Raw genomic sequence first — 24,334 nt, forward strand, 5'->3', positions numbered from 1 at the left:
TCCATCCTATGAACGGAGCGTGAGAACAAGAACGAGACAGAGACAAGCCAGCATTCGGAGTTCCCTTCCGGTTGGGGAAGGGAGGGGCTGTGGTGGGGGAAGGAGTGGGACCATGGCTCATTGCTTACTAGGTCTATTTTCAGCTTCGTTGGCAACTAAAATGAGAAGCCTGCTTAGGTGGCAGCTTGTGCATGACTGGTGTGCTATAAATAAGCCACACTAAGATGGAGAATACGGTTAGTTTTAAAAGGTTTATTATGCAACGCCTCCATAAATAGCATGCCAGAGTTGCAGCATTTCAGGCTAGAAAATCTTGGAAAAGTCAGTATATTGGCGACAGCCAGCAGCCAAGATCCTCTCTAATAAATGTGACACAAAACACCTTCCTTTTGGCTGTTGGCAAGTTTTTACAGGTAGTCCTCAATGTATAACTGCAATCGAGCCCCAAATGTCTACGGCTCAATGAGGCAGTCATTAAATCAGTTTTGCCCCATTTTACAATCTTGCCTGCCCACTGTTGTTAAGCAAATCGCTGGGATTGTGAAGTCTGGACCGGGGTTGTGTGGTTCAGGGAAGTCCTTGACTTACAACACTTTGTTTAGTGACCGTTCAAAGTTACAACAGCACTGAAAAAGGGACTTATGACCATTTTTCACACTTACCGACCATTTCAGTGCTCCTGTGGTCATAAGATCAGAATTCAGATGCTTGGAAGCAACTCATTTTTGGGATCATGTGAAATCCCCTTTTATGACCTTCAGATAAGTAAAGTCGATGGGGAAGCCAGATTTGCTTAACAACCATGCGACCAATAATGACAACGATTCACTTAACAATGGTGGCAAGGAAGGTCATAAAATGGGGCAGAGCTCATTTAGCAACTGTCTCTCTTCATGATGGAAATTTGAGGTGGGCTTGCGGTCATCAGTCGAGGACTATCTGCAGGACTTAGCCAGAACTTAGCCACCCCAATTTCAAATTTTTCCATTGGTGCTCGTTTCACCCGAGGAAACCTGATGGTCTTTCCAACCAGAAATGCAATTTTAGACAACGGGGCAAACTTAAAGACGTGAGATGGTCCTTGCGTAAACTCCATGCATCCTCTTTTTTTTTTCAACAGGAGCCTTTCTACGTTCGTTGCATCAAGCCCAATGACCAGAAGTCCCCGTTTCTGTTCGACGAGGAACGCTGCCGTCACCAAGTCTCATATTTGGGTCTGCTGGAGAATGTCCGGGTCCGAAGGGCTGGTTTTGCCTACAGGCAACCATACCACCGATTCTTACTCCGGTAAGGTTTGCAGCCAGGAGTGCAATTCAACCGGTATAACAACTGCTTTGGGGATGCTCTGCATTTTAAAAAAAAGTGGGTAGGCGCACAGGGCTTGTTGGAGCAAATTGGTTCAGAGCCAGCTGATTGATCACTGGAACAAGGGGTTCGCCAGAACAGTGAGAATCCCACCACGGTTTGCAGCCGAGTTTTTGCCAAAGTTCCTGAAGAAGAAGAGACCCTGGTGTTGTCTTGGGCAGACTTTGGTGGAATTTGGGATCTTCGGCCATTTGCTGAGCAGGGAGGAGGAAGGTGCTGGACACAGCCAGGAAAGCATGGTAGACATCGTAAGCGGCGTGTAAACATTTTATTAGCTGTTTTGGGAAACGTTGGAGAAAAGCCAAAGAACACAGTGTAAATGCCATTCCTTTGTGACACCAGTGAGATTATCTAGTTGGTTCATGAGATGTCTGAACGAAAATAAGCAAGCTCACAGAGCACCAAGGACCCCTGTGATGACCCGTAGTCTCTCAAAATAACCCAAAACATACATTAAAGTCCGGTAAGGCCTTCAACTTAACTTCACTGTTTTATTAGGCACAGTTTAAAGTCGCAAAAGTAAATAAAATGAGGCAAAAAGAAAACCACAACAAACCGCATTGACGAGAGTTCCGAAGCCAGCCAAGATAACGAATCATAAACTCCAGGGAAATAACCGAGGAGAGTCCATGGGAAGAACGCCAGCAAAGATAAACCTCTTTCAAAGAAAACACTAAACTTTGACTCCAGCAATTCTGACTACGCAGTTACAAACTTATATACCTAGCTCCCAGCTGCAAGCCACGAGGAGGATCATGGTAATCTCCTCCCGAGTAGACCATGTTTTTCCCTGATCCTCTTCTCCCTGCGTGCCCTAGGATGGAGAAGGGATGGGCCTGGGTCCTCCTCTGACTGCTCAGCCGGCCTCTGCCCTTCCCCAGCCTCCTCCACCACCTCTGGAGCCACACTCCCACTCCCTGTCGGCTGTTCCTCCTCTCCCTCAGAGTCAGACTCCACCAGGGGCATGACAACCCCATAGCTCTCTTCCTCCCCTCCTCCTCCTTCTGCTGCTGCTGCTGCCTGCAAACCCCACTGCCTTCTAGCACTGATAATGTTACCTAGTTTGGTCACGAAACATCTGCAAGAAAACCAACCAGAGAGCACCAAATCCCATAGTCCTTCTTTTCTTCTTTCCTTCTCCTTCTTCCTCCTCTTCCCCCTCCTCCTCTCCACAAACGTCCCTAGCACTGATGATGTTACTTAGTTGGGTCATGAAACGTCTGCGAGAAAAATCACCGACCTTAGAGACCTCCAAGGACCCCACACAAAAAAGGCGATGCATTCACCCAAATGGGGTGAATCCTGGTTCCGAGCAGCACAGGAACAGAACTGAGCTATCTCCTCGATCTGCTAGCTTTCTCCTTGCGGGGTCTTGTCTGCGGGGTTTTCATTTCCCAATTGCAAGAAACATCAAACCAAGAAAGCGTTTGTCTCAGGGGTGCGATTCAACCAGTGTAACAACCAGTTTGAGGAGTGCATGCTTTGCGCCCACGCAGAGCATTTGTTACTCACCTTCTCCAGCAATCTCTCTGTGTTAAACAGCTTAATGTTTAAATGGCAACCTGCTGTGTTGCGCGAATCAGTTGAGCTTGAAAAACAGGATATAAAACACAGCCTAGAGCCCAGGTGAGCCCATCAGATGATCATTGGGACCAACCAAACCGGTTCACTCCCAGCTGATCCTCAAAGCTACCAGTTCGGTCGAACCGGGCCAAACCAGTAGAATCCTACCCCCCGGTTTGTCTCTAGGACAAACAACCTGAGTTTCATGGTTTGGGATGGGAACAGCATTGTCGATGTTGAGCTGCAGAACCTACTATGGTTTTCCGAAGACCATCTTACGGTCCGGTCAAAGCAGGTCAATTCTCCTAATTTCTTCCTCACCCAGGTATAAGATGACGTGCGAATACACCTGGCCCAACCACCTCATGGCCTCGGATGGTGCAGCCACCCAAGCCTTGATAGAGCAACATGGCTTCCAAGATGACGTAGCTTACGGCCAAACCAAGATCTTCATCCGAACGCCGCGGACTTTGTTCGCCCTGGAACAGGAACGCGCCAACCTGATCCCCATTATTGTGCTGTTGTTGCAGAAGGTAACATGAGGTTGTGGGTAAGGGTTGTGGCAGGGATGCAATTCAACCGGTATAACAACTGGTCCAGTGAGCATGTGCTTGGCGCGCGCACCAAGCACACATTCACCGGCACTCACACCCCAAATGTGCATGCGCCAAATGTGCGTTCTGCGTGCGTGCTTCACCTTTTAAAAAGCTAATACTTACCTTCTCCTGCCACTGAAGAAAACAGTGGAGGTGCGGCAAACCGCTCTGCTGCGCAAATCAGCTGTGCTCTAACGAAAAGACATAATGTCAGGATTCCGGCACTTAACCCCATTTAAACCGTGAGTCTCGAGCCAAACTTCCAAAACTTCAAAAGGGTTAACATGTCTGACACTGCCTGCGTGTAGCTAACTCTGAGACGCCATAATTCCTTGTCCCCCTTGACCCTGGTTTCCCCCCCACCCCACCCCCTGGGTGTATCATAAATCATATCCTCCAATGGGACACATCCATAGCCCAGAGTCATCAGTCATGCTCTCCAGTTAGAATTGTGCACGGCAGAAACTTCGGTCGCCTAGTTACTATCTTTGAAAACATTGATGGAATGCACTTTTGATTTCCAAGCTGCTGCACTGCTCCCCCCTCCCTTTCTGTTGGCAGCGTTAAAAGACCATAGATGTATTTTATGGGTTGACACATAAAGCACAGAAAAAGAGCAGGAGCTAACTGGTTCGGAGCCAGTTGACTGTCGGAACAATCGGCTCGCCCGAACCAGTCTGAACCGGGCGAATCCCACCCCTGGGTTGTTGTCACCGGATGAAGCCACGCGGCTGGTTTTCTCGTCCCAATGGAGAGCGGGACCCAAAACACACGGAGCCAAAGCAAGGAACACCGCACCAAACATTAGGGGTTGGAATTTCAGGAGGTCTTCGGTTTATGGCACCTCCTTTTAGTGACCGTTCAAAGTTATGTTGGCAGTGGTAAAAAAGTGACTTGCAGGCAGTCCGCAACTGATGACAGTTCATTTAGTGACTGTTCCAAGTTACAACGACACAGAAAAAATTTCCAACAACCATTTTTCACAAATAGGACCGTTGCAGTTACACGAATTAACTTTCGGATACTCGACTGCTGACTCACATTTATGACGGTGGCTGCTTCCCAGAATCACCCAATCCTCTCTCATGACCGTTTGAAAAGGGAAGTTGATGGGGTAATCCCGATTCACTGAACAACCAGGGGGGACAAATTTAAGAACCGCATTGAATCATTTAACAAATCTGGCAAGAATACTCACCACATTTCTCACTTAGCAATCTGAATTTTGGGCTCAGATTTGGTCGTAAGTTGAGGGCTACCCGTATGACAGTTTTTGCACTTACAACCCCAGGGTCACATGATCAAAATTCGGACACTTGGCAACTGACTCATAATTATGATGGGTGCAGTACCCTTTTGTGACCTTCTGACAAGTAGTCAGCCCGATTCACTTAACGACCGTGTGACTAATTTTCACCAGTGCAGGGATTCACTTAATGGCAGTGGCAAGAAAGGTGGTAAAACGGGAAAGAATTCACTTAACAACCATCCCACTTAGCAACATAAATATAGGGCTTGGTTGCGGTCGTAGGCTGAGGACTACCTGTACAAGTAGGAGGCAGCGCTCTAAAGGTAGTCCTCGACTTACCACCACAATGGAGCCCCAAATGTCTCTTCTGTGGTAGAATTTCAATTCCCAGATTTCCTAGCTGAAATACAAGTAATCCTCAGTTTACGACCAGAATGGACACTTGGCAACTGACTCGTATTTGCAACAGATGCAGCATCCCGGGGGAGTCAGACGAACCCCTATTGCGATGTTCTGACAATCAAAGTCACGGGGGAGTCCGATTCATTTAACGACCGTGTTCCTAACTTCACACAACTGAGGCGATTCGTTTAACATGATTGCCAGAAAGGGACAGAATTCACTTAGTGACCATTCTTGTGTAGGAAAAGAAATGTGGGGCTCGATTGAGGTCACAAGTCGAGGACTCCCTGTCTCTGGGAGGGGGATTATGGGAGCCGGAACCCTGCCATTTTGACACACACACCCCCGCCCCCAAATGATACCCTTCTGACTCGAGGTTCCGACGTGCCTTTCTATACCCAGGTCTGGAGGGGAGCCCTCGCCCGCAAACGTTACCGGTACCTGCGAGCCATCTACACTGTCATGGCCTACTACAGGCGTCACAAAGTGAAAGGGTACTTGTTGGACCTCATACAACGCTTCCAAGGGGTGCGCAACATGGCCGATTACGGCAAAAGCGTGGCGTGGCCGGAGCCACCGGCAGTGCTGACCCAGTTCCAGGAGAGTTCACAGCTCATTTTTGCCAGGTAATCCCATGGGTGGACTTCAACTCTGCCTGGGGGATTCTGGGAGTTGAAGTCCTCCATTCTGAAAGCATATCAGTTCCTGCCCATCTCCGCTCTGTTCCCGTTGCCCATTTCAACCGTCACTAAATGAACCCTTGTCAGTGGCTTGTCGTTGTTGTGTTGCTCAAGGTGGCGAGCCAGGCAGCTGGTGACCAACCTCTCTCCATCCGAGATGAGCCAAATCAAAGCCAAGGTGGCTGCCTTCGAGGTCTTGCAAGGCCGGCGGAAAAATTGGGGTTGTTGCCGGAACTGGAGACAGAACTATTTAGCAGCGGTACGTACAATGGCCTGATTCTCCCCACCCCTCCCGGTTCTTTCTTTTGAAGTTCTCGTCTATCAGAGAAGGCCTTTTGTGTGTTGACGCAGCCTGGGTTCGTACAGGGTGAGCGTGACTTATCACCATTCATTTAAGGACGGGTCAAAGTTACCACGGGACCTGCCCTGCCCCTGTCGGAGTCTGAATCCAAGGAGGAGGAAGACGAACAGCTGACAGGGAGATGGAGTGTGGCTCCTGTTGGCTGTGGAGGAAACTGGGGAAGGACAAAATCCGGCTGGGCAGAGCAGGGAAGAGGTAGAACAAGGGAGAGCAGGCGTGGGATTCTACCGGTTTGGACCGGTTCTATAGAACTGGTTGTTACGATTCTGGGAGGTTTGGAGAATAGGCAAATTGTGTCTCTGGCTGGCCCCGCCCCTCTCCGCCTACCCCTCCCCTCCCTTCCCAGTCCTTATCGCCAACTGCGTTCTCCCCCGCCCAGTCAGTCCTTAAGGCATTTCTTTTTCCCCCCCCCTCCCGACGATCAGCTGTGCCGGGATCCCCCTTGCTGTCTTCCTGCTTCGCCCAGGAGGCTTCCCTGAGGCCTAGGAGTCAAAAAGGGGTACAGAAGGGTGCAGGGGGGGGTGCTTACAGAATGACAGAGTTGCAAGGGGACTTGGAGGTCATCTAGTCCAGCCCCCCTGTTCGAGCAGGAGATCCTTACAGAATCATGGAATGACAGAGTTGAAAGGGAGCTCAAAGGTCATCTAGCCCAACCCCCTGCTCGAGCCGGAGACTTTTTTGAGAGTCTTGCAATTTTTTCTTAAAAAACTTCCAGAATGCAAGCCCACGTACGCACAATGCCAGCTCATGAAAGAGCTCCGCTTAGTGACGTCTTCAGCACATCTTCCCCCCTTCCCATTTTTCTTCTGCGGGCTGTTGGTGGGCGAGGATGATGGGAGGTGTGGGGTTTTTGGTTTTTTTTTTGCGTGTTCCCCAGATTTTCCATCTGTTGACGCTTTGAGGTGGTTATTTTTGTGGGTATGACTGTGTGTGTGTCACGTTGAGTTGTGACTCAAGATCTGGAGACACTCTGGAGTGGGGCAGTTGCTCCATTGGAGGAATCCATGATTTATCCCAAATTAGCTGGATGCCTGTGCTTTGCTACAAAACTATGTGGTCAGGCTTAGTTTTGGGGGAGGAAAATAAGGAAAAGAAAATTCTGCCTCTGCCTACCAGCATCCATCGGTATTCATCTGGCTAGCGTCCTGTCAGTGTGTGAGAGAGTGGAGGGCTGTTTGGAAACTGCTGGGTGAGCAAGGAGACAGCAAGGAGCCTGGGTGTGGCTTAGCTCAACTGTTCTGGACTAAAGCTGCTTGGTGCTGTGAAACTAAAACTGAAACTGAAACTCCTCTGCTTGTGTTTTGCCTTGGGAACAGATTTCTTTTCAGGTGGGGAGGGGGAATAGAACTCCTTAGCATCAGAGCGTGTTAATTGCTGTAGAAGAAATACTAATGAAATACTAATGATTCAAGGGTCCTTTTGAAAAATCCTTTCTTCGTGAGCCCCTAGAAGCCAAGAGGAACATCTGGGCCAAATTTCAAGTTTGTAGGCTTGATAGTTCTGGAGATTTTGTGATGATGTGTGAGTGGCATTTTGCTTTTATATGTATAGAAAGATTGTAGGGTTGTTGTCCTTTGTGATAAGTGTAGAACTGTGTCAGTTCTCTGTTTATCTGTTTTCTTTCCTATTGGGTTTAAAAATAAAACAAAAATTCACATCTTGCACAGGAGATCTTCCAGCTAGCGAATATGGCTAATTTGGAAAGCAAAGCAGGATGTGGTTGGCATGTGGAAAGGAGACCACCAGGAGATCTCACAGCTCCTGGCAGTAAATGGGGCTGATCTGGAAAGTGTAACAGGATGGTATTTGGAAAGGAGACCACCAGGAGATCTCACAAAATGTCTACTCTGGGAAGCACAGCAGGATGGTGTTGGTATTCTGGGAGTTGAATTCCTCAGCCTCCCTCCCACCCACTTCCTCCTCTCCACAACCACCCTTTCCCTTCTATCACTGATGCTGTTCCCTAGCTGGGTCACGAAATGTCTGGAAGGAGACCACTCAGCTCTGAGAGCACCAAGGACCCCACAGTCCTTCCTTCCTTCCTTCCTTCCTTCCTTCCTTCCTCCCTCCCTCCCTCCCTCCCTCCCTCCCTTCCTTCCTTCCCTCCCTCCCTTCCTTCCTTCCTTCCTTCCCTTCCTTCCTTCCTTCCCTTCCTTCCCTTCCCTTCCTTCCCTTCCTTCCTTCCTTCCTTCCTTCCCTCCCTCCCTCCCTCCCCCTCCCTCCCTCCCTCCCTCCCTCCCTTCCTTCCTTCCTTCCTTCCTTCCTTCCTTCCTTCCTTCCTTCCTTCCTTCCCTCCCTCCCTTCCTTCCTTCCTTCCTTCCCTTCCTTCCTTCCTTCCCTTCCTTCCTTCCCTTCCTTCCCTTCCTTCCTTCCTTCCTTCCTTCCTTCCTTCCTTCCCTCCCTCCCCCTCCCTCCCTCCCTCCCTCCCTCCCTCCCTCCCTTCCTTCCTTCCTTCCTTCCTTCCTTCCTTCCTTCCTTCCTTCCTTCCTTCCTTCCATGATGATGTTTCCTGGTTGGGTCATGAGATGTCTGGAAGGAAACTACCCAGCTCAGAGAGCACCAAGGACCCCTCAGTCCTTTTCCTTTTCTTTCTTCCTCCTCCTCCTCCTCCTCCCTTCTAACACTGATACTCTTCCCTAGTTGGGTCATGAAACATTTACAAGGAAACCCCCCACCTCAGAGAGCCCCTCTCTTCTCTCTATCCTGTCTGGAGACCCCACCCCACCAGCCCTACCTGCCTTGAGGTTTCCTGGGAAGCCAGAAGCAGGGTTGTGGTTGTTGTTGTTGTTGTTGTTGTTGTTGTTGTTTAAATATCTGCCACCCAAGTTCTGGGTGATGCAGGACTCAGCCAAGAGCATCTCATAGAATCAGGATTTGGGGGGTGGGGGGGGTTGGTTCAACGTCTGCACCGTTTCCATGGTGACGATGCCTCTTGGCTGGAGGCAGAAGATTATTGGAGCCTCCCCCCTCCACCTCCACCCACCCCCCCACCCACCCCCGTTCTATCCGTTGTGCAATTCATGTGTATGGGGGAAGAAGAAGAAGAAGAAGAAGAAGAAGAAGAAGAAGAAAAAGCTTTCGTCCTCACACAGACTTCCATGCATGCCCCGGAAGCTCCAAGCGCAACCCTTCCATGCCGATCCTCCCAACTGAACGGAGGGGGCATTTGGGCTAGTTGTGGGGGGGAAGGGAGAGAGATATGAGATAGATGGATAGACAGAGAGATGGAGAGACGGAGAGACGGAGAGAAGCCGAGAGAGATATGAGATAGATGGATAGACTGATAGAGAGAGAGAGATGAGAGATGGACAGATGGAGAGACAGAGACACGGAGAGACGGAGACACGGAGAGAGACAGAGAGATGAGATGGCTAGACAATAGATGGATAGAGACAGAGAGAGATGAGAGAGAGAGAGATGGTAGATAGATGGAGAGAGAGACAGAGAGATGAGATAGATATATGATAGATGGAGAGAGAGAGAGAGATGAGAAAGATGAATAGATGGATAGACGGATAGATGGAGAGACAAAGACAGAGAGGAGGTAAATGATAGATGGAGAGACTGATAGATGGAGAGACACAGAGAGAGAGATATGAGATAGATAGATGAGATAGATGGGTGGATAGATAGGTGTATATATATATAGAGAGAGAGAGAGACAGAGACAGAGACACAGAGAGAGACAGAGAGACAGAGAGAGAGATGAGATAGCTGAGGTAGATAGGATAGATGGATAGATAGATATAGAGAGAGAGACAGAGAGAGAGATGAGATAGATAGGATAGACGGATAGATAGATAGAGACAGAGAGATGAGATAGATAGATGGATAGACGGATAGATAGATAGAGACAGACAGAGAGATGAGATAGATAGATGGATAGATGGATAGATAGACATAGAGAGACAGACAGAGAGAGAAAGACAGAGAGAGAGAAAGAGAGATGAGATAGATATATGATAGATCGATGGATAGACGGATAGAGACAGAGACAGAGAGACAGATGAGATAGACGAATAGATGGATAGACGGATAGACAGAGGGAAAGAGAGATGATAGACAGACAGACAGACAGATAGCTAGACAGAGGGATAGAGGGAGAGATGTTATAGGTACATAGATAGAAAGGCGGACAGAGATAAATAATAGAGGGATTATATGGATATAGAGAGTGAGAGACAGAAAAATAGAGGTAGATAATAGATTATATGGATAAATACAGCTAGATAGATACAATATCATTCTAGATACAATAGATAGATACAATAATGCAATAGAGGGAAAGATACAATAGATGGATGGATTGGAGACACAGAGAGACAGCAAGAGGTGATATATGGATATACAGAGAGAGACAGATGATAGGTAGATAGGTATAGATAGATGATAGATAGATAACAAATATATGATAAATAAAGATTATATATATGCAGATAAGAAGATGGAGATGAATAGTGGGATAGATATGATGAATAGAGAGAGGGAAACAGGGAGAGAGGACAGTGAGACATTATCAGCACTCACATCATCATCAATTCCACTTGAGCAGGGAGGGGTTAACACCACACAAACAACCTACTCCAGAAACCACCAAGGAGAAAGCTTCTTAGCCCCCACCAACCTTGGCAGAGCAAGTTACTGTTTAGATAAAACAGGGAGCAAGCCGCACGCTACATAGCCTTGATGACGTTCCCTAGTTGGGTCGCGAAACATCTGCATGAAAGCCACCAAGCTCAGAGAGCACCAAGGACCCCCTAGCGCACTTCATCCCCACTTCACAAGACATAATAACTCTCCTCCTGTCCTCTTTCATTCTTCTCCAGGCAGAGGACAATCCAAGCTTGGCTCCCCAGTTCATCAAACAGGTTTCAGCCCTGAAAGACAAGATGCACTTCAGTTCCGTGTTGTTCTCATGCCACGTGAGGAAGGTGAGAGGCCCATGTGGGTCAGGCTGGCTGGGGAATTGTGGGTGTTGAAGTCCAAGTCATCATCAAGTTGCTAAGCCTGGGACAGACACACACACACAAAAACACACACACACAAACAGGCAAAAAGAGAGAGATAGAAAGAGAGAGAGAGAGAGAGAAAGACAAAGACACACAAAGAGACACACAGAGAAAGAGAGACATACAGAAAGAGAGAGAGGGAGACAGAGAGACAAACAGAGACAGAGAGAGAGTCAAAAAGAGAGAGACACAGAGAGAAAGAGAGAGTCAGAATGACACAGAGAAAGAGACACAGAGAGGCAGAGAGACAGAAAGAAAGAGAGAGACAGAAACAGCAGGTGCCCGATTCAAGAAGGCCACTCTATCTCTGGAGGTCTCTATGATGCCACCTCCCAAGCATTCAATTAGAAGCACGGCCTCCTCAGGTGTGACACGGCCAACTCCCCCCATTCCCCCAAACCAAGTTAGAAAAGGCTGCTCTATCCCTGGAAGTCTCTACGGTAACACCTCCAGGATGCCAGTAAGTAGCCCGAAGCTAGTTGAATTGCAAGCAAGAAGCACCCGTAGGACGGCGCCTGGTTTCCCATTGACCTCCAGGGCTTAAACGGGGTGGGCTGTCTCCAGGGGTGGGCTTCAAAACATTTAGCAACCAGTTGTCTGCCCGTTGCTGGGTGGGCGTGGTGATGGTGGGCGTGGCCTAGTTGGCCTCCTGCACTATGATGGGAGGCAGGTGTTTTGCTGGTTTACCAACCAGCCATAAAAATTAGCTCCCGGTTTGCAACCAATTTGCTCAAACCATGGCAGCCCCCCACCCCCGCCCGGCTGTCTCCCTCTCCTTCCTCGATCTGGCAGGTGAGGAAGGTCCTGAGTTGCTTCTTCTTAGGGGGGAACCTTCCTTTCTTGACCGTCTCCCCACTTCCACAGGTCAACCGGTGTAACAAACGGACGGACCGAGCCCTTCTGATCACCGATCAGCACCTCTACAAACTGGATCCCGGAAGCAATACCGGGTCAAGAAGACCATCGCTCTCGGCACGGTAAGAAGCGGTGGAGGGGGTTAGGGGTGGGGGTCTCCTGATTTGGGGGTCCGCAGAAGAGCAGGAGGGGCTTCTGGGAATTAGGGAGGCCCGAGCTGCACAAAGGAGGCAGGACATTGAGAGCCACGTCCCCAGCCTTACATATTGCACGGAGGACGTTCCCTCGTTGGGTCATGAGATGTCTGCAAGAAAACCACCCAGCTTAGAGAGCTCCAAGGACCCCACAATCCTTTTCCTTTTCCTCCTCCTCCTCCTCCTCCTCCTCCTCCTCCTCCTCCTCCTCCTCCTCTCTTTCTCTCTCCAAACCCCTTCCTCCTAACACTGATGCTGTTCCCTAGTTCAGTCATGAAATGTCTGCAAGGAAACCACCCAGCTCAGAGAGTACCAAAGACCCCCCAGTACTCCCCTCCTTTTCTTTCTTTGTTTCCTTCTTTCTTCCCTTCTTTCTTCTCTCTTTCCTCCTCTCTCCATACCCCCCTTCCTTCTAGCACTGATGACATTCCCTAGTTGGGTCATGAAATGTCTTCCAGAAAACCAGAGAGCACCAAGGACCCCACCTTCTCCTCCTCCTCCTCCTTCTTCCTCCTCCTCCTCCTTCCTCCTCCTCCTCCTCCTCCTCCTCCTCCTCCTTCTCCTCCTCCTCCTCCTCCTCCTCCTCCTCCTCCTCCTCCCCCTCTCCAATGTGAGTTGCCCAAACAGCCTTTTTATTTCCCCAACACGCCTTTGCCCGGCAGGTGTCTGGCCTGAGTGTCACCAGCGGAGAGGACCAGCTGGTCGTCTTCCACTTGGAGAAGCAGCGATGCCTAGTGGTGTGCCTCCATCAAATGCAGCCATCCAATGACCAGCGGGTCGGGGAGCTGGTTGGAGTCCTGGTGGACCACTTTAGGAGGTAGGCCCTTCTTCTCACATGCGCCCCTCCTGCCACTTAGGACCACAATTGACCTTTCCCGTCGCTAAGCGAGATGTGAGCACAGGGAGCCCTGCCCTGCCCTGCATTTCCCTGCCCTTCACAGCCTCTTCAGGGAATTGCTCATTGGAGGGTTCCCCCACAGGGGATCACAGTGTCAGGGCAACGGTTGTAAGTCTGAGTCGCTCACCCAGCATCCAAATTTCCGATCCATGATGGTTGTTCGATGCGAAAAACGGACTTCGCTTATTTTCTTTTTTTGTTTAGCACCATTTTCGGGTCAGTCGCTAAAAGGAATAGTCGTAAGTTGAAGACTCACCGGGTTGACCCCCTGGGGATGGGGGGGTGGGAGTGTTGCAGGATGCAGTGAAAATATGAGCCAACGGCGGCTCAGCTAGCCAGCCATTTGAATTGAACAGCGGCAGATTATTTTTTTCCCCCGGCCTCTTTCGGCCATGGTCATTAAGCAAACTGTCGCGGCTGTTAAGGGAGTTGAGGTTCAGCGCTTCCATTGAGGCTGATCCATCAGAGGCTGACTGGGGCTGTAAGTCGGAGGAATAGCAGCCCAGGAGAACGGCAACCATCCTATCAGGTCCCCATGGCGAAGTCACGATGGTCGTAAGTGTGGAAAACTAGGGAGGGGGATGGTTTCCCAGTGCTGTTGTCACTTTGACTGCAGCGAGGGAAGGGATGGTTATAAGTTGAGGCCTATCAATCCTTTGCTTGGAGTATAAACGTGTGCAATTTATTTATCAATCTATCCATTTCTCCTTTTAGCCATCTGTCCATCCATCCATCCATCATCCCTCTCTGTGTTTCTAATTATTGATCTATTTGTTTGTCTGTATCTATCCATCTATCTATCCATCTATATCCACCCATCTTTCTACCTACCTACCTACTTACCTTCCTACCTATCAATTTTTTTACTACCGGTTCTTTGGGCGTGGCTTGGTGGGCGCGGCAGGGGAAGGAGACTGTAAAATCTCCAGTCAGAGGTGGGATTTGCTGGTTCTCCAAACTGCTCAAAATTTACGCTACCGGTTCTCCAGAACTGGTCAGAACCTGCTGAATACCCAACTCTGCTTCCTACCTATTATCCCTCTCTCTCCTTATATACCTACCTATTATCTGTCTATCCATCCATCCATCCATCTCTCTCTCCATCCAACTATCTACCTACCTTCCTACCTGTTATCTCTCTCTCCCTCCCTCCCTCCCTCCCTCCATCTATCTATCATCTATCTGGGCCGTGAGAAAATTTTGGAGGGCCGCAAAGTAATCTCACCCCCAGAGCACCCCCACAAAGCAATTAATCCAGGCTGTGCAGAAACACAAGGCTGCTCCGCCTATGTGGCCCACGGGAACCCTCCCCGCCCACTCACTCCTTACCCAGTAAACTTGTCTGCTAAGTTGCTATTTTTCCTTTTTCCGACCATCATCTGTTCTGCTGTGCCGGGAGATTTAGATTAGCTAGGAAGCAGGAAATGGTTGGATTTCTTGCTTTCTAGCTAAGCACAGCCGTACCTCACTGAGGGCTGCAAGTTGGGCTTGCAAGCAAATTCAGCGCACACACATGGCAAGCAAATTTGAGAGACTTAGCTAGCCGATGGCAGATAGATAGATCACTGAATGATTCTGTGAGCAACTCAATCTGTCTGCTTTGCCTGATTTTGGGTAAAAGTTGCTATTTTTTTAATTAAAAAAATCAATATTTACATACATGGTGTGTTGTGAGTTAATTTTGTGAGTTTGCTTGCAAGCAAATTTTGTGTGACAGACTGAGCTAGCCAATGGCAGATAGATAGATCACTGAATGATTCTGTGAGCAACTCAATCTGCCTGCCTGCTTTGCCTGGTTTTGGGTAAAAGTTGCTATTTTTTATAAAAAAAAAATCAATATTTATTTAATATAAATTATATTAAATCCGAATTTTAAATATTTATATTTACAAACAAGTCATGCCCAGCCAGTCACATGATCACCAAGCCACACCCACAAATTAGGTCACGCCCACAGAACCAGTTAGTGGTCCCTGGGATCTAAAATTATGAGTTTGGTGGTCCCTGAGGTCCAAAAGGTTGGTGACCCCGATCTATCTCATAATCTATCTCCTACCTCCCTACCGTCCTACTTATTATTTCTCGCTCCCTATCTGCCTGCCTATTGTCTATCTATCAACCTCTCTCTCTACCTCCCTACCTATTATCTGTCTATCTATTCATCCATCTCTCTCTCTACCCAACTACCTAATATCTCTCCCTCCCTCCCTCCCTCCCTCTCTACCTATTATCTATCTATCTATCAATCATCTCTCTCCCCACCCCCTCTCGACTCTCTATCCAAGGATTTCTTGTATCCGCCTTTGGAGGAGCTGAAGGAATATTTTTTTGTGAGTTTGCAAGCACTCTCGTTGCCCAGAGCACCATTGCTTCCCTTATTTTTGCCAAAAGAGGAGGTTGTGTTTTTCTTAAGTGGTACACAAACAACGCAGACAGCTGGTTGTTAAACACCCATTTGACCAGTTTGGAAGAGCGATTGGTACATTTGATTCGGCTTCCAGATCTGCTTTTTTTTTTTTAAATCAAAAACAAGAACTGTACGCACACATGTAAATATCCACCCGTTGCCGCCTGTCAGCCCTCCCTATGTGCAGGGGTGGGATTCTACCAGTTCAGACCGGTTCTATAGAACCGGTTGTTATGATTCTGCCCAGTTCAGAGAACCAGCAAATCTTGCTCCTGACTGGCCCCTCCCCTCCCAGTCACATGGCCATGCCCACCTAGCCACGCCCACCTAGCCACGCCCACAGAACTGGTAGTAAAAATATTTGCATCCCACCCCTGCATGTGCGCGTAGCGGATGATGGACTGCAGTTGCTAGGCCGAAGGACGGCGTGTTGAGATACTGGTTTTTATCTGTTGATGGGAATGCGGGAAACTGGCCAGTGTCCTTTAGCATGGCATTCCACCAGGTGAGAGAGAGACAGAGACAGAGACAGAGACAGACAGACAGAGAGACAGACAGGCAGGCAAATAAGAGAGAGAGAGATGATAGATATAAATACATCAAGAAAGGTGATAGGGAAATGATAGATTGGGTGTGTGTGTGTGTATACACACACACAGAGAGAGATAGTAGATAGATAGATAGATAGATAGATAGATAGATAGATAGATAGATAGATAGATAGATAGATAGATGATAGATAGATAGATAGATAATGCATAATGATAGATCAGATAGATTAGATAGAATGATAAATCAGATAGATTGATAGGTAGTAGATAATGATAGTCCAGATAGATAGATAGATAGATAGAAAAGTAGATAGATCAACCTGCCCCCAAATATATAAGAAATTAGAGCAGTTGTTCTAAAATAAGATTACACACACACACACACACACACACACACACACACTCCTATTTTAGAACAGCTGGTCTAATTTCTGGTGTATTTTGGGTTAGGTTGATTATCTCTGTAACACCTGTGAATCTTTAACCCCTTTCGGTATCTGGGAGATGATCTTGGAGAATGTTGGTTGAGATTTGAGCATTTGGAGGTTGTTAAGTGAATCACGCAGTTGTTAAACGAGTCCAAGTTGTGATCCCGTCACCCTGTGCATGCACAGGCGGTCATAAGCGCTTCCTCCTTCTATTTTCCCCAAAACAAGGATGCTGTGAGGTGGGTTGTGCTGCCTCCAAATCCCCCATCCGGCTTTCATGACTAAGGTGGGACTAGAATTCACCGTCTCCTGGTGATTGGCCCAAAGTTACCCAGTATGATTTTTTGCTTAAGGCGGGACTCGAACTCACCAACTTGCTGCTAATGTTGCATGCTTCGGGCAGAACTAGAACTCACGTCTCCCTGCTCTCGTGCCAGCATTTTGTCACCTAGACCAAATTGGCTTCAATTCAAAAAATGAACCTTGCAACCTTGAAATAAACTTCTTAGCCAATATGACCACAGCTTTGCATTTTTAATTTCCTAACAAAAGAAAACTCAGTATAATTAACACAAACACACAAACACAGAGATATATCTTGTCTCCGTTCCACTGCTGTTGTGAAACTGTGAAATTTCAAAGCGTGAGACTTAAAGCTAACAGCTCAGCGCAATCCTAAATCCATTTATTTAGACGTTCATTTGCACTTCTGAAGTTGTGACAGTGTGGCAGAGAGCTTGCCAAAATGGAGGTGTTAGCACAAAGCGAAAAAAGGACTCCCAGCTTTGTTGTTGTTCGCTTTTTCTCTGGTGCCACAACAAGGGTCAAATTTGGTCTTGTGTTTGTGGATGTGCTCCATTCGCCTTCTACCCATCTGCCCTACATAGTGGTTGTAACAATCGCTACGTTCTAGATTTTATTGTCTTTTTTCAAAGGTGTGTAAACATCATTTATCCCTCTCTGTCCGTTGATGGCTGTTACAATCTCTACGTTATCTGTTCTAGATTTTATTGTCTCTTTTTAAAGGCATGTAAATGTTATTTATCTCTCTGTGTCCGTTGATGGCTGCTTTGCCTGAATGCCATCTTCTAAGAATTCTCTAACATTTTTCAACTTGGTTTGGTCTAGGATGCTCAGAGTTTCCCAGTTGGAACTATGGTTGAGTCTGTCCATGGGTTGTGCAATTAAGGAGTTTTTATTGTGTCTTCTAATTGCTTGTTGGTGTTTCTGTATGCGTTCTGCTAGTTTTCTACCTGTTTCTCCTACATAATGGCTTTTACACTCCCTTCATTGTCTGTTCTAGATTTTATTGTGTCTTTCCAAAGGTGTGTAAGCATTATTTTTCTCTATCCATTGATGGCTGCTTTGTCTGAACGCCAGGCATCCAAGAATTCTGTAATATTTTCCAACTCTATGATGCTCAGTTTCCCAGTTGAAATTATGGTTGAATCTGTCCATGGGCTGTGCAAATAAGGAATTGTGTCTTCTGACCGCTTGTGGGTGTTCCTGGATGCTAGTTTGTTTTGTGGGTGCGTTCTGCTAGTATTCTACTTGTTTGTCCTACATTGTGGCTGTTTCAATCCCTACGTTATCTGTTCTAGATTTTATTGTCTCTTTTCAAAGGTGTGTAAATGTTATTTATCTGTCTCTGTCCGTTGATGGCTGCTTTGCCTGAATGCCATCTTCTAGGAATTCTCTAACATTTTTCAACTTGGTTTGGTCTAGGATGCGCAGAGTTTCCCAGTTGGAATTATGGTTGCGTCTGTCCATGGGTTGTGCAATTAAGGAATTTTCATTGTGTCTTCTGATCACTTGTTGGTGTTCCTGGATGCGTTCCATAAGTCTTCTCCCTGTTTGTCCTACATAGTGGCTGTTATAGGGCCTATATTGTCTGTTCTAGAGTTTATTGTCTGTTTTCAAAGGTGTGTAAACCTTATTTACCTCTCTGTGTCTGTTGATGGCTGCTTTTGTCTGAGTTCTACATTTTTAGCAATTCCCTAGCATTTTTGGGACTTGGCTTGGTCTAGGATACTCAGAGTTCCCCAGTTCAACCCCCAAAATATAGAATTACAGATACAGATACAGATAATCAGAGTTGGAAGGGACCTTGTAGGTCATCTAGTCCAACCCCCCACCCAAACGTGAGACCCTACACCATTTCTGACAAATGGCAGCCCAATCTCTTCTTGAAAGTCTCAAGTGATGGCACTCCCACAACTTCCGAGGGCAACGTCTGTTCCCTTGGTTGATTGTTCTCACTGTCAGAAAGTTTCTCCTTATTTCCAGGTTGAATCTCTCCTTGTTCAGTTTCCATCCATTATTCCTTGTCTGGCTATAGGCGCTTTAGAAAATAGATTGACCCCTTCCCCCTCTCTGGGGCAGCCCCTCCCTCAAATATTGGAAGGCTGCTCTCCTGTCTCCTCTTGTCCTTCTCTTCACTAGACTAGCCAAGCCCAGTTCCTGCAACCCTTCTTCGTATGTTTTATCCTCCAGTCCCCTCAACATCCTGGTTGCTCTTCTCTGTACTTTTTCTAGAATCTCAACCTCTTTTTTATAGTGTGGTGAACAAAACCGGATGCAGGACTCTAGGTGTGGTCTTACTAAGGCTTTATAGAGTGGTGTCAGTACCTCCCTTGATCTCGATTGTATCCCTCTGTTAATGCAATTTAGGATTGCATTGGCTTTTTTGGCGGCTGCTGCACACGGCTGGCTCCTATTTAGCTGGTTGTCCACTAAGACTCCAAGATCCCTCTCACAGTTCCTGCTATTGAGCCTGGTTTCACCCAATCTATATGTGTCCTTTTGGTTTTTCTTGCCTAGATGGAAGACTTTACTTTTCTCTACATTGAATTTCATTTGGTTAGATATGGCCCAGGGTTCAAGTCTGTCGAGATCCATCTGGATCTTGAGCCTATCTTCTTGGGTGTTAAGTTATTCCTGCCAGCTTAGTATCATCTGCAAACTTGGTAAGTTCCCCTTCTGTTCCCTCATCTAAGTCGCTAATGAAGATATGGAAGAGTCCTGGGCCTAAGAGGGAACCTTGTGGCACCCCACTGCTTACTTCCCTCCATGTAGACTTAGACCCATTAAGGACCACTCGTTGAGTAGTACGGTTTGCCAGGTTGGGAAGGGACTTGATGGGGACCTGTACCCCATCTGTGTCCAATTTGGGGGGGGGGCCACCAGCATCCTGAGTTGCATCTTTCTCCGTATATCTTCTCGCACAGCCGGAGGAGTCAGAGGTCTGCTGCCCCACTTTGAATAAATGTGAGAAAACCTCTTTTTGGAGGGTTGCTAGGTAACTGCCGGAAAGCTCACGAGTGCATCAGAGTTTAAGAAAAGGAGAGAGCAGAGAGGGAGGGGAGAAAAAAGGGAAGGGTGAGGAAGACGAGAAAGAGAAAGAAGATCGGTCAGTGACGGGGAGGCAGGAAATGCCGATTTTCCTCTGGGAAAATCTTTGTCCAATCAGAGCACAAAAACAGAGGTCAGATCTTAGCTTCCTCAGCAGAGGTCCACCCCGTAATCCAGGAAGGAGGGAGGGACTACAGCATCCATCATCCACAGCCTTCCTGGACCATGTTGCTATGTCACCTAACATACCCCCAAAGGCTCTTGAGCTAAGCTCAAACCCTCATTTTCAACGACAGGCAGTCCTCGACGTACTACAGTTCATTTAGGGACCATGTCCAAGGAATGAAGGGACTTACGACCATTTTTCACACTTATGACCGTTGCCAGATCCCATGCTCAAAATTCAGATGCTTGGCTGCCGACTCATCTTTACGACAGTCGCAGCATTCCTGGGGTCACTGGATTCCCCTCTTAATGACCTTCTGACAAGCCGACGGGGAAGCCACTTATAACGACCGGGTGGCTCGCATCACAACAGCCAGGATTCCCTTAGTGATGGTGGCCAGGAAGGTTGTAAAATGGGACAAAATTTCACTTAACAACATCTCCCTTAGCAAGAGAAATCTGCTGTGCCGCACGAATCAGCTAAGCTTGAAAAAAGCAAGATATAAATCACAGAATAGAGACGGCTGATCCTCACAGCTGAACCTCGGAGCAAACGGTTCGCCTGAACCGGTCCGAACCAGTAGAATCCCACTCCAGAGTGTATGAATGTCTGCATTGCACCTGTGGCTATCTTGACTTTTTTTGACCTCCTTTCTGTGAAAGCTTCTCTGTGGTCCTGTTTCGGTTTTTGCCGTGCCACGTTGAAGTGGGGAACAGCCTCAAATGAGTCAAGGTATTGCCATCAATGCCTTCATTGGACAGAAATCGGGACGACTTCACACCCCTTGAATTTAGCTTGGTTTTTGTTTGAGTCATCTGGAGATGGAGAGGGAGAGCGAGCAGGTAAAATTGTGTAGGAAGGAAAAGAAAAGGGGGAGGGAGGAGGAGGAGGAGGAGGAGGAGGAGGAGGAGGAGGAGGAGGAGGAGGAGGAGGAGGAGGAGGAGGAGGAAAAGAAAATAGAAAGTTAAAGGAAAAGAAAAGGAAAAGGAAAAAGAAGAGAAGAGAAGAAAGAAGAGAAAAAAAGGAAAGATGGAGTTAGGAAAGGGAAAGGAAGGGAAGGAAAGAAGGGAAGGAGAAAGGAAAGAAAGGAAAAGAGAAAGGGAAAGGGAAGGAAAAAGAAAAAAGGGAACGAAAAGGGAGGAGAGAAGAGGAAAAGAAAAGAAAGAAAAAGAAAGGAAAGGAAAGAGGAAAAGGGAAGGAAAGGAAAAAGCTTAAAGGCAAATATTTGGTCTACAAAAGACCCCCTTTAATGAGGGATAATTTGTATAGGCAGTCCTCGACTTATGCCCACAATAGAGCCCAAAAGGTCTGTTGCTAAGCGAGACAATATGTTGTGAGTTTTGCCCTATTTTCTTCCGTCACTGATTAAGGGAATCCCTGCTGTTGTTAAGCTGGTCACACGGTTGTTAAGTGAAACTGTGTGACCAGGGAACAAGGCGACTGTCATCAAGATGAGTCCGTTGTTACAAGCATCTGAATTGTGACCACGGGGGGAGGAATGAGACAATGGTCATAAGTGCGGAGAAAAGGTCCTCCGTCTCTTTTTTTTTCCAGGGCCGTTTTTATTTTAGATGGTCACTAAATGGCTCATTGTAAGTCGAGGATCTCAGAAATGCTGGATTGGGAGGTCTGATCATTGCTTTCTCATTTGGCAAACCAGGATTCTGTCGTTCATCCTGGTTTGTTTGGGGTTTTTTGCTCCTGGTCCAGTGGGAAAGTTTGGGGACTAAGGATGCTCTGGTTGCCATGGCAGTCAGCTAGCACCTAGTTGCCATGGTGATGGTTGCCTGGGGGAAGAGAGAGAGAGAGAGAGAGTTATCAGGCTAAGTTTAGATCTGGGTTAAATCGTGGTCTGCCGAATGATTTCCTCGGTCTCCCAATATGAGGATGGATTTATGGCCCCGGGGCCCTCGTCCAGGCAGTCCTTGACTTACAATGATCCATTTAGTGACCAAAGTGAAAACAGCACTGAAAAAACCACTTGGGACCATTTTTCACACTTTGTGGCTGGTGGATTCTGGGAGTTGAAGTCCTCCCCTCTTAAAGCATCCTGGCTGGGGGATTCTGGGAGTGGAAGTCCTGATATAAATGTCCTAAATTGCCCTAAGGCCACATTTCCCACCATTCCAGATTTCTGCTTGCGAACCCTGACCGAAAACCACATATTTCAACCAACCAGGATTAAACAAACCATGGTTTGTGCCTTTTTCTCTGCTGGACCTTTTTTTGTTTTTGTTTCCAACCCCCTTTTTTCCCCCTCTCTGTGCAGGCTCAAGCGAGACTTTCAAGTTACGGTGTCCGACCGCATCCCGCTTAGCCAAAAGAGCCGGAAACACTTCGTGACAGTTGCCCGCTGTGACGACGTGACCCAGCCGGATTTCGCTAAGACCCGGGACGGCTTTGTTCTCCACTGGCCAATGAGCCGGTAAACCAGCATTTGCCTTGAACCCTCAAACCTCTCTGGCTCCTGGAAGAGCGGAAAAAGCGATTCCACCAATCATGAGGTCTAGCACCTTTACTCTCTTTTGAAATTGTGGTGGTGTGTGGAGCTGAGTGACGGAAGGAACGGTCCTGCCTTCCTTTTTTTATTAGCTAAAATCCCTCCTTCCATCGCCGTGAAAGCACAATACTTCTTACAGCCAGCCCTCGACTTACGACTTCCCATCTAGTGACCGTCTCAAGTTGCAAAACCGCGCTTGGGGGAAAAAAGCGACTGATGGCCATTTTTCCCACCCTTATGACCGTCGCTGCGTTCCCCGCCACCCAAACGCAGACGCACGGCCACCGACTTGGGTTTACGAAGGGGTTGCAACGTCCCTGGGTAGATCACGTTATTTCCCTCCATGCCCCCTTTGGCGACCTTCCGACAAGCGGCCGATGGGGAAGCCCGGTTCCCCAAATGACTGCTGCACTTTGCTTAACGACGGCGGGCAGGAAGGTCATCAAATGGGGTGGAGCGCAACAACGTGGCTGCTGGGGCACCCCCATCGTCATCAGTCGAGGACTCCCTGTACGAGACAATATGGCTTCAATTCCTTCTCCGGGAATCCGAAGGTCTTGGAACGGATCCAAGATCCCTAACCATGAATCGTGGTTTGAATTTGAACCCCTGGTGGAGAAGATCCATGGAAGACCAGGTCCATTAGTTACATCCACCCAACCCGTCAGAGCTGGGAGAAAGGAGATGTGATGGGTGGGATTCAACCGGTGTAACAACCAGTTTGGCTTTGCTTGCGCATGCACCAAAATGTGTGGTTTGTGCACGCGCAGCGTTTGAAAAATCAGTGTTTCGGATCTAATACTTACCTTCTACTGCAGTCCAGTGAGTAAAACACCGGAGGCACGGCAATCCGCTGTGTCGTGCGAATCAGTGGAGTTGCAAAATGCGGAAATAAAGGACAGACTAGGGCAGGGTCAAATGATCACCTGCGCAACTGGTTCGCCCAATGGTGTGAACTGGTAGAATCTCACCCATGGTCTCCTTCTGTCAACTCCTAAAACATTTCTATGGTCTTTTTAGAGCTGCCAACAGAAAGGGAGGTGGGGGAAGGGGTTTGAAAGAGCAGTGCGGCAGCTTAGAAATTGAAAGCATATTCCATGCATAGTTTTTCAGAAATAGAAACTAGGTGACTGAAGTTCCTGCCGTGCAAAATTCTAACTGGAGAGCCTGACTTGATGACTCTGGGCTGTGGACGTGTCCCATTGGAGAATATGAATTGTGATACACCCAGGGGGTGGTGGGGAAATCAGGGTCAAGGGGGATAAGGAATGATGTGCCTCAGAGTCGGCTACACCCAGGCAGCACCGGCATGTTAACTCCCAATAAATCCTTTGGAAGTTTGGCTCGAGACTCATGATTTAAATGGGGGTAACTGCTGGAATCCTGACATCCCCTCTGAAGATGGTCCATCTGGTGGGACTCAGAAGAAAGGCCTGCTCCGTGGTGGCTCCTTCAAAAGGTTCTTCGAAGGGCCATCTTTCCCCAGGGATATCTCCTTAACCCACCAGATCAGAGAGGCAGATATTATTGGTCTCCTCTCTTAGGATGGGTCCATCTGGTGGGACCATGTAGAAGAACCTTCTCTGTGGTGGCTCCCTCTGTCATTTGAAGGACGATCTTCAAATGACACCCACCCGACTCACCGGAGCTGGAAGGCAGGAGATTTTATGGGGTCCCCTCTTTAAAGAGGTCCATCTAGGGCAGGGGTCAGCAACCTTAAACACTCAAAGAACCACAAAAGGTCCCAACCGGAAGCTCA

General features: G+C 47.8%; 1 protein-coding gene across 1 annotated transcript in view; it reads left to right on the plus strand.

Moving 5' to 3' along the window:
- The window catches only part of LOC113423574 (unconventional myosin-Ig-like), a 56,559-nt gene extending 33,903 nt beyond the window's left edge, over positions 1–22,656 (plus strand). The window contains 9 exon segments of the mRNA XM_087946000.1: positions 1,121–1,287; positions 3,254–3,461; positions 5,578–5,801; positions 5,970–6,114; positions 11,043–11,147; positions 12,090–12,159; positions 12,162–12,202; positions 12,937–13,091; positions 22,345–22,656. Coding sequence (XP_087802126.1) covers positions 1,121–1,287; positions 3,254–3,461; positions 5,578–5,801; positions 5,970–6,114; positions 11,043–11,147; positions 12,090–12,159; positions 12,162–12,202; positions 12,937–13,091; positions 22,345–22,504 — 1,275 coding nt within the window. The 3' untranslated portion in view covers positions 22,505–22,656.
- The last annotated feature ends 1,678 nt before the right edge of the window (positions 22,657–24,334 follow it).

This window comes from Notechis scutatus, chromosome Z, assembly GCF_049901735.1.
Source record: "Notechis scutatus isolate UNSWTSFEM ecotype Mainland chromosome Z, rNotScu1.2, whole genome shotgun sequence".
In the NCBI taxonomy this organism is placed as follows: Eukaryota; Metazoa; Chordata; class Lepidosauria; order Squamata; family Elapidae; genus Notechis; species Notechis scutatus.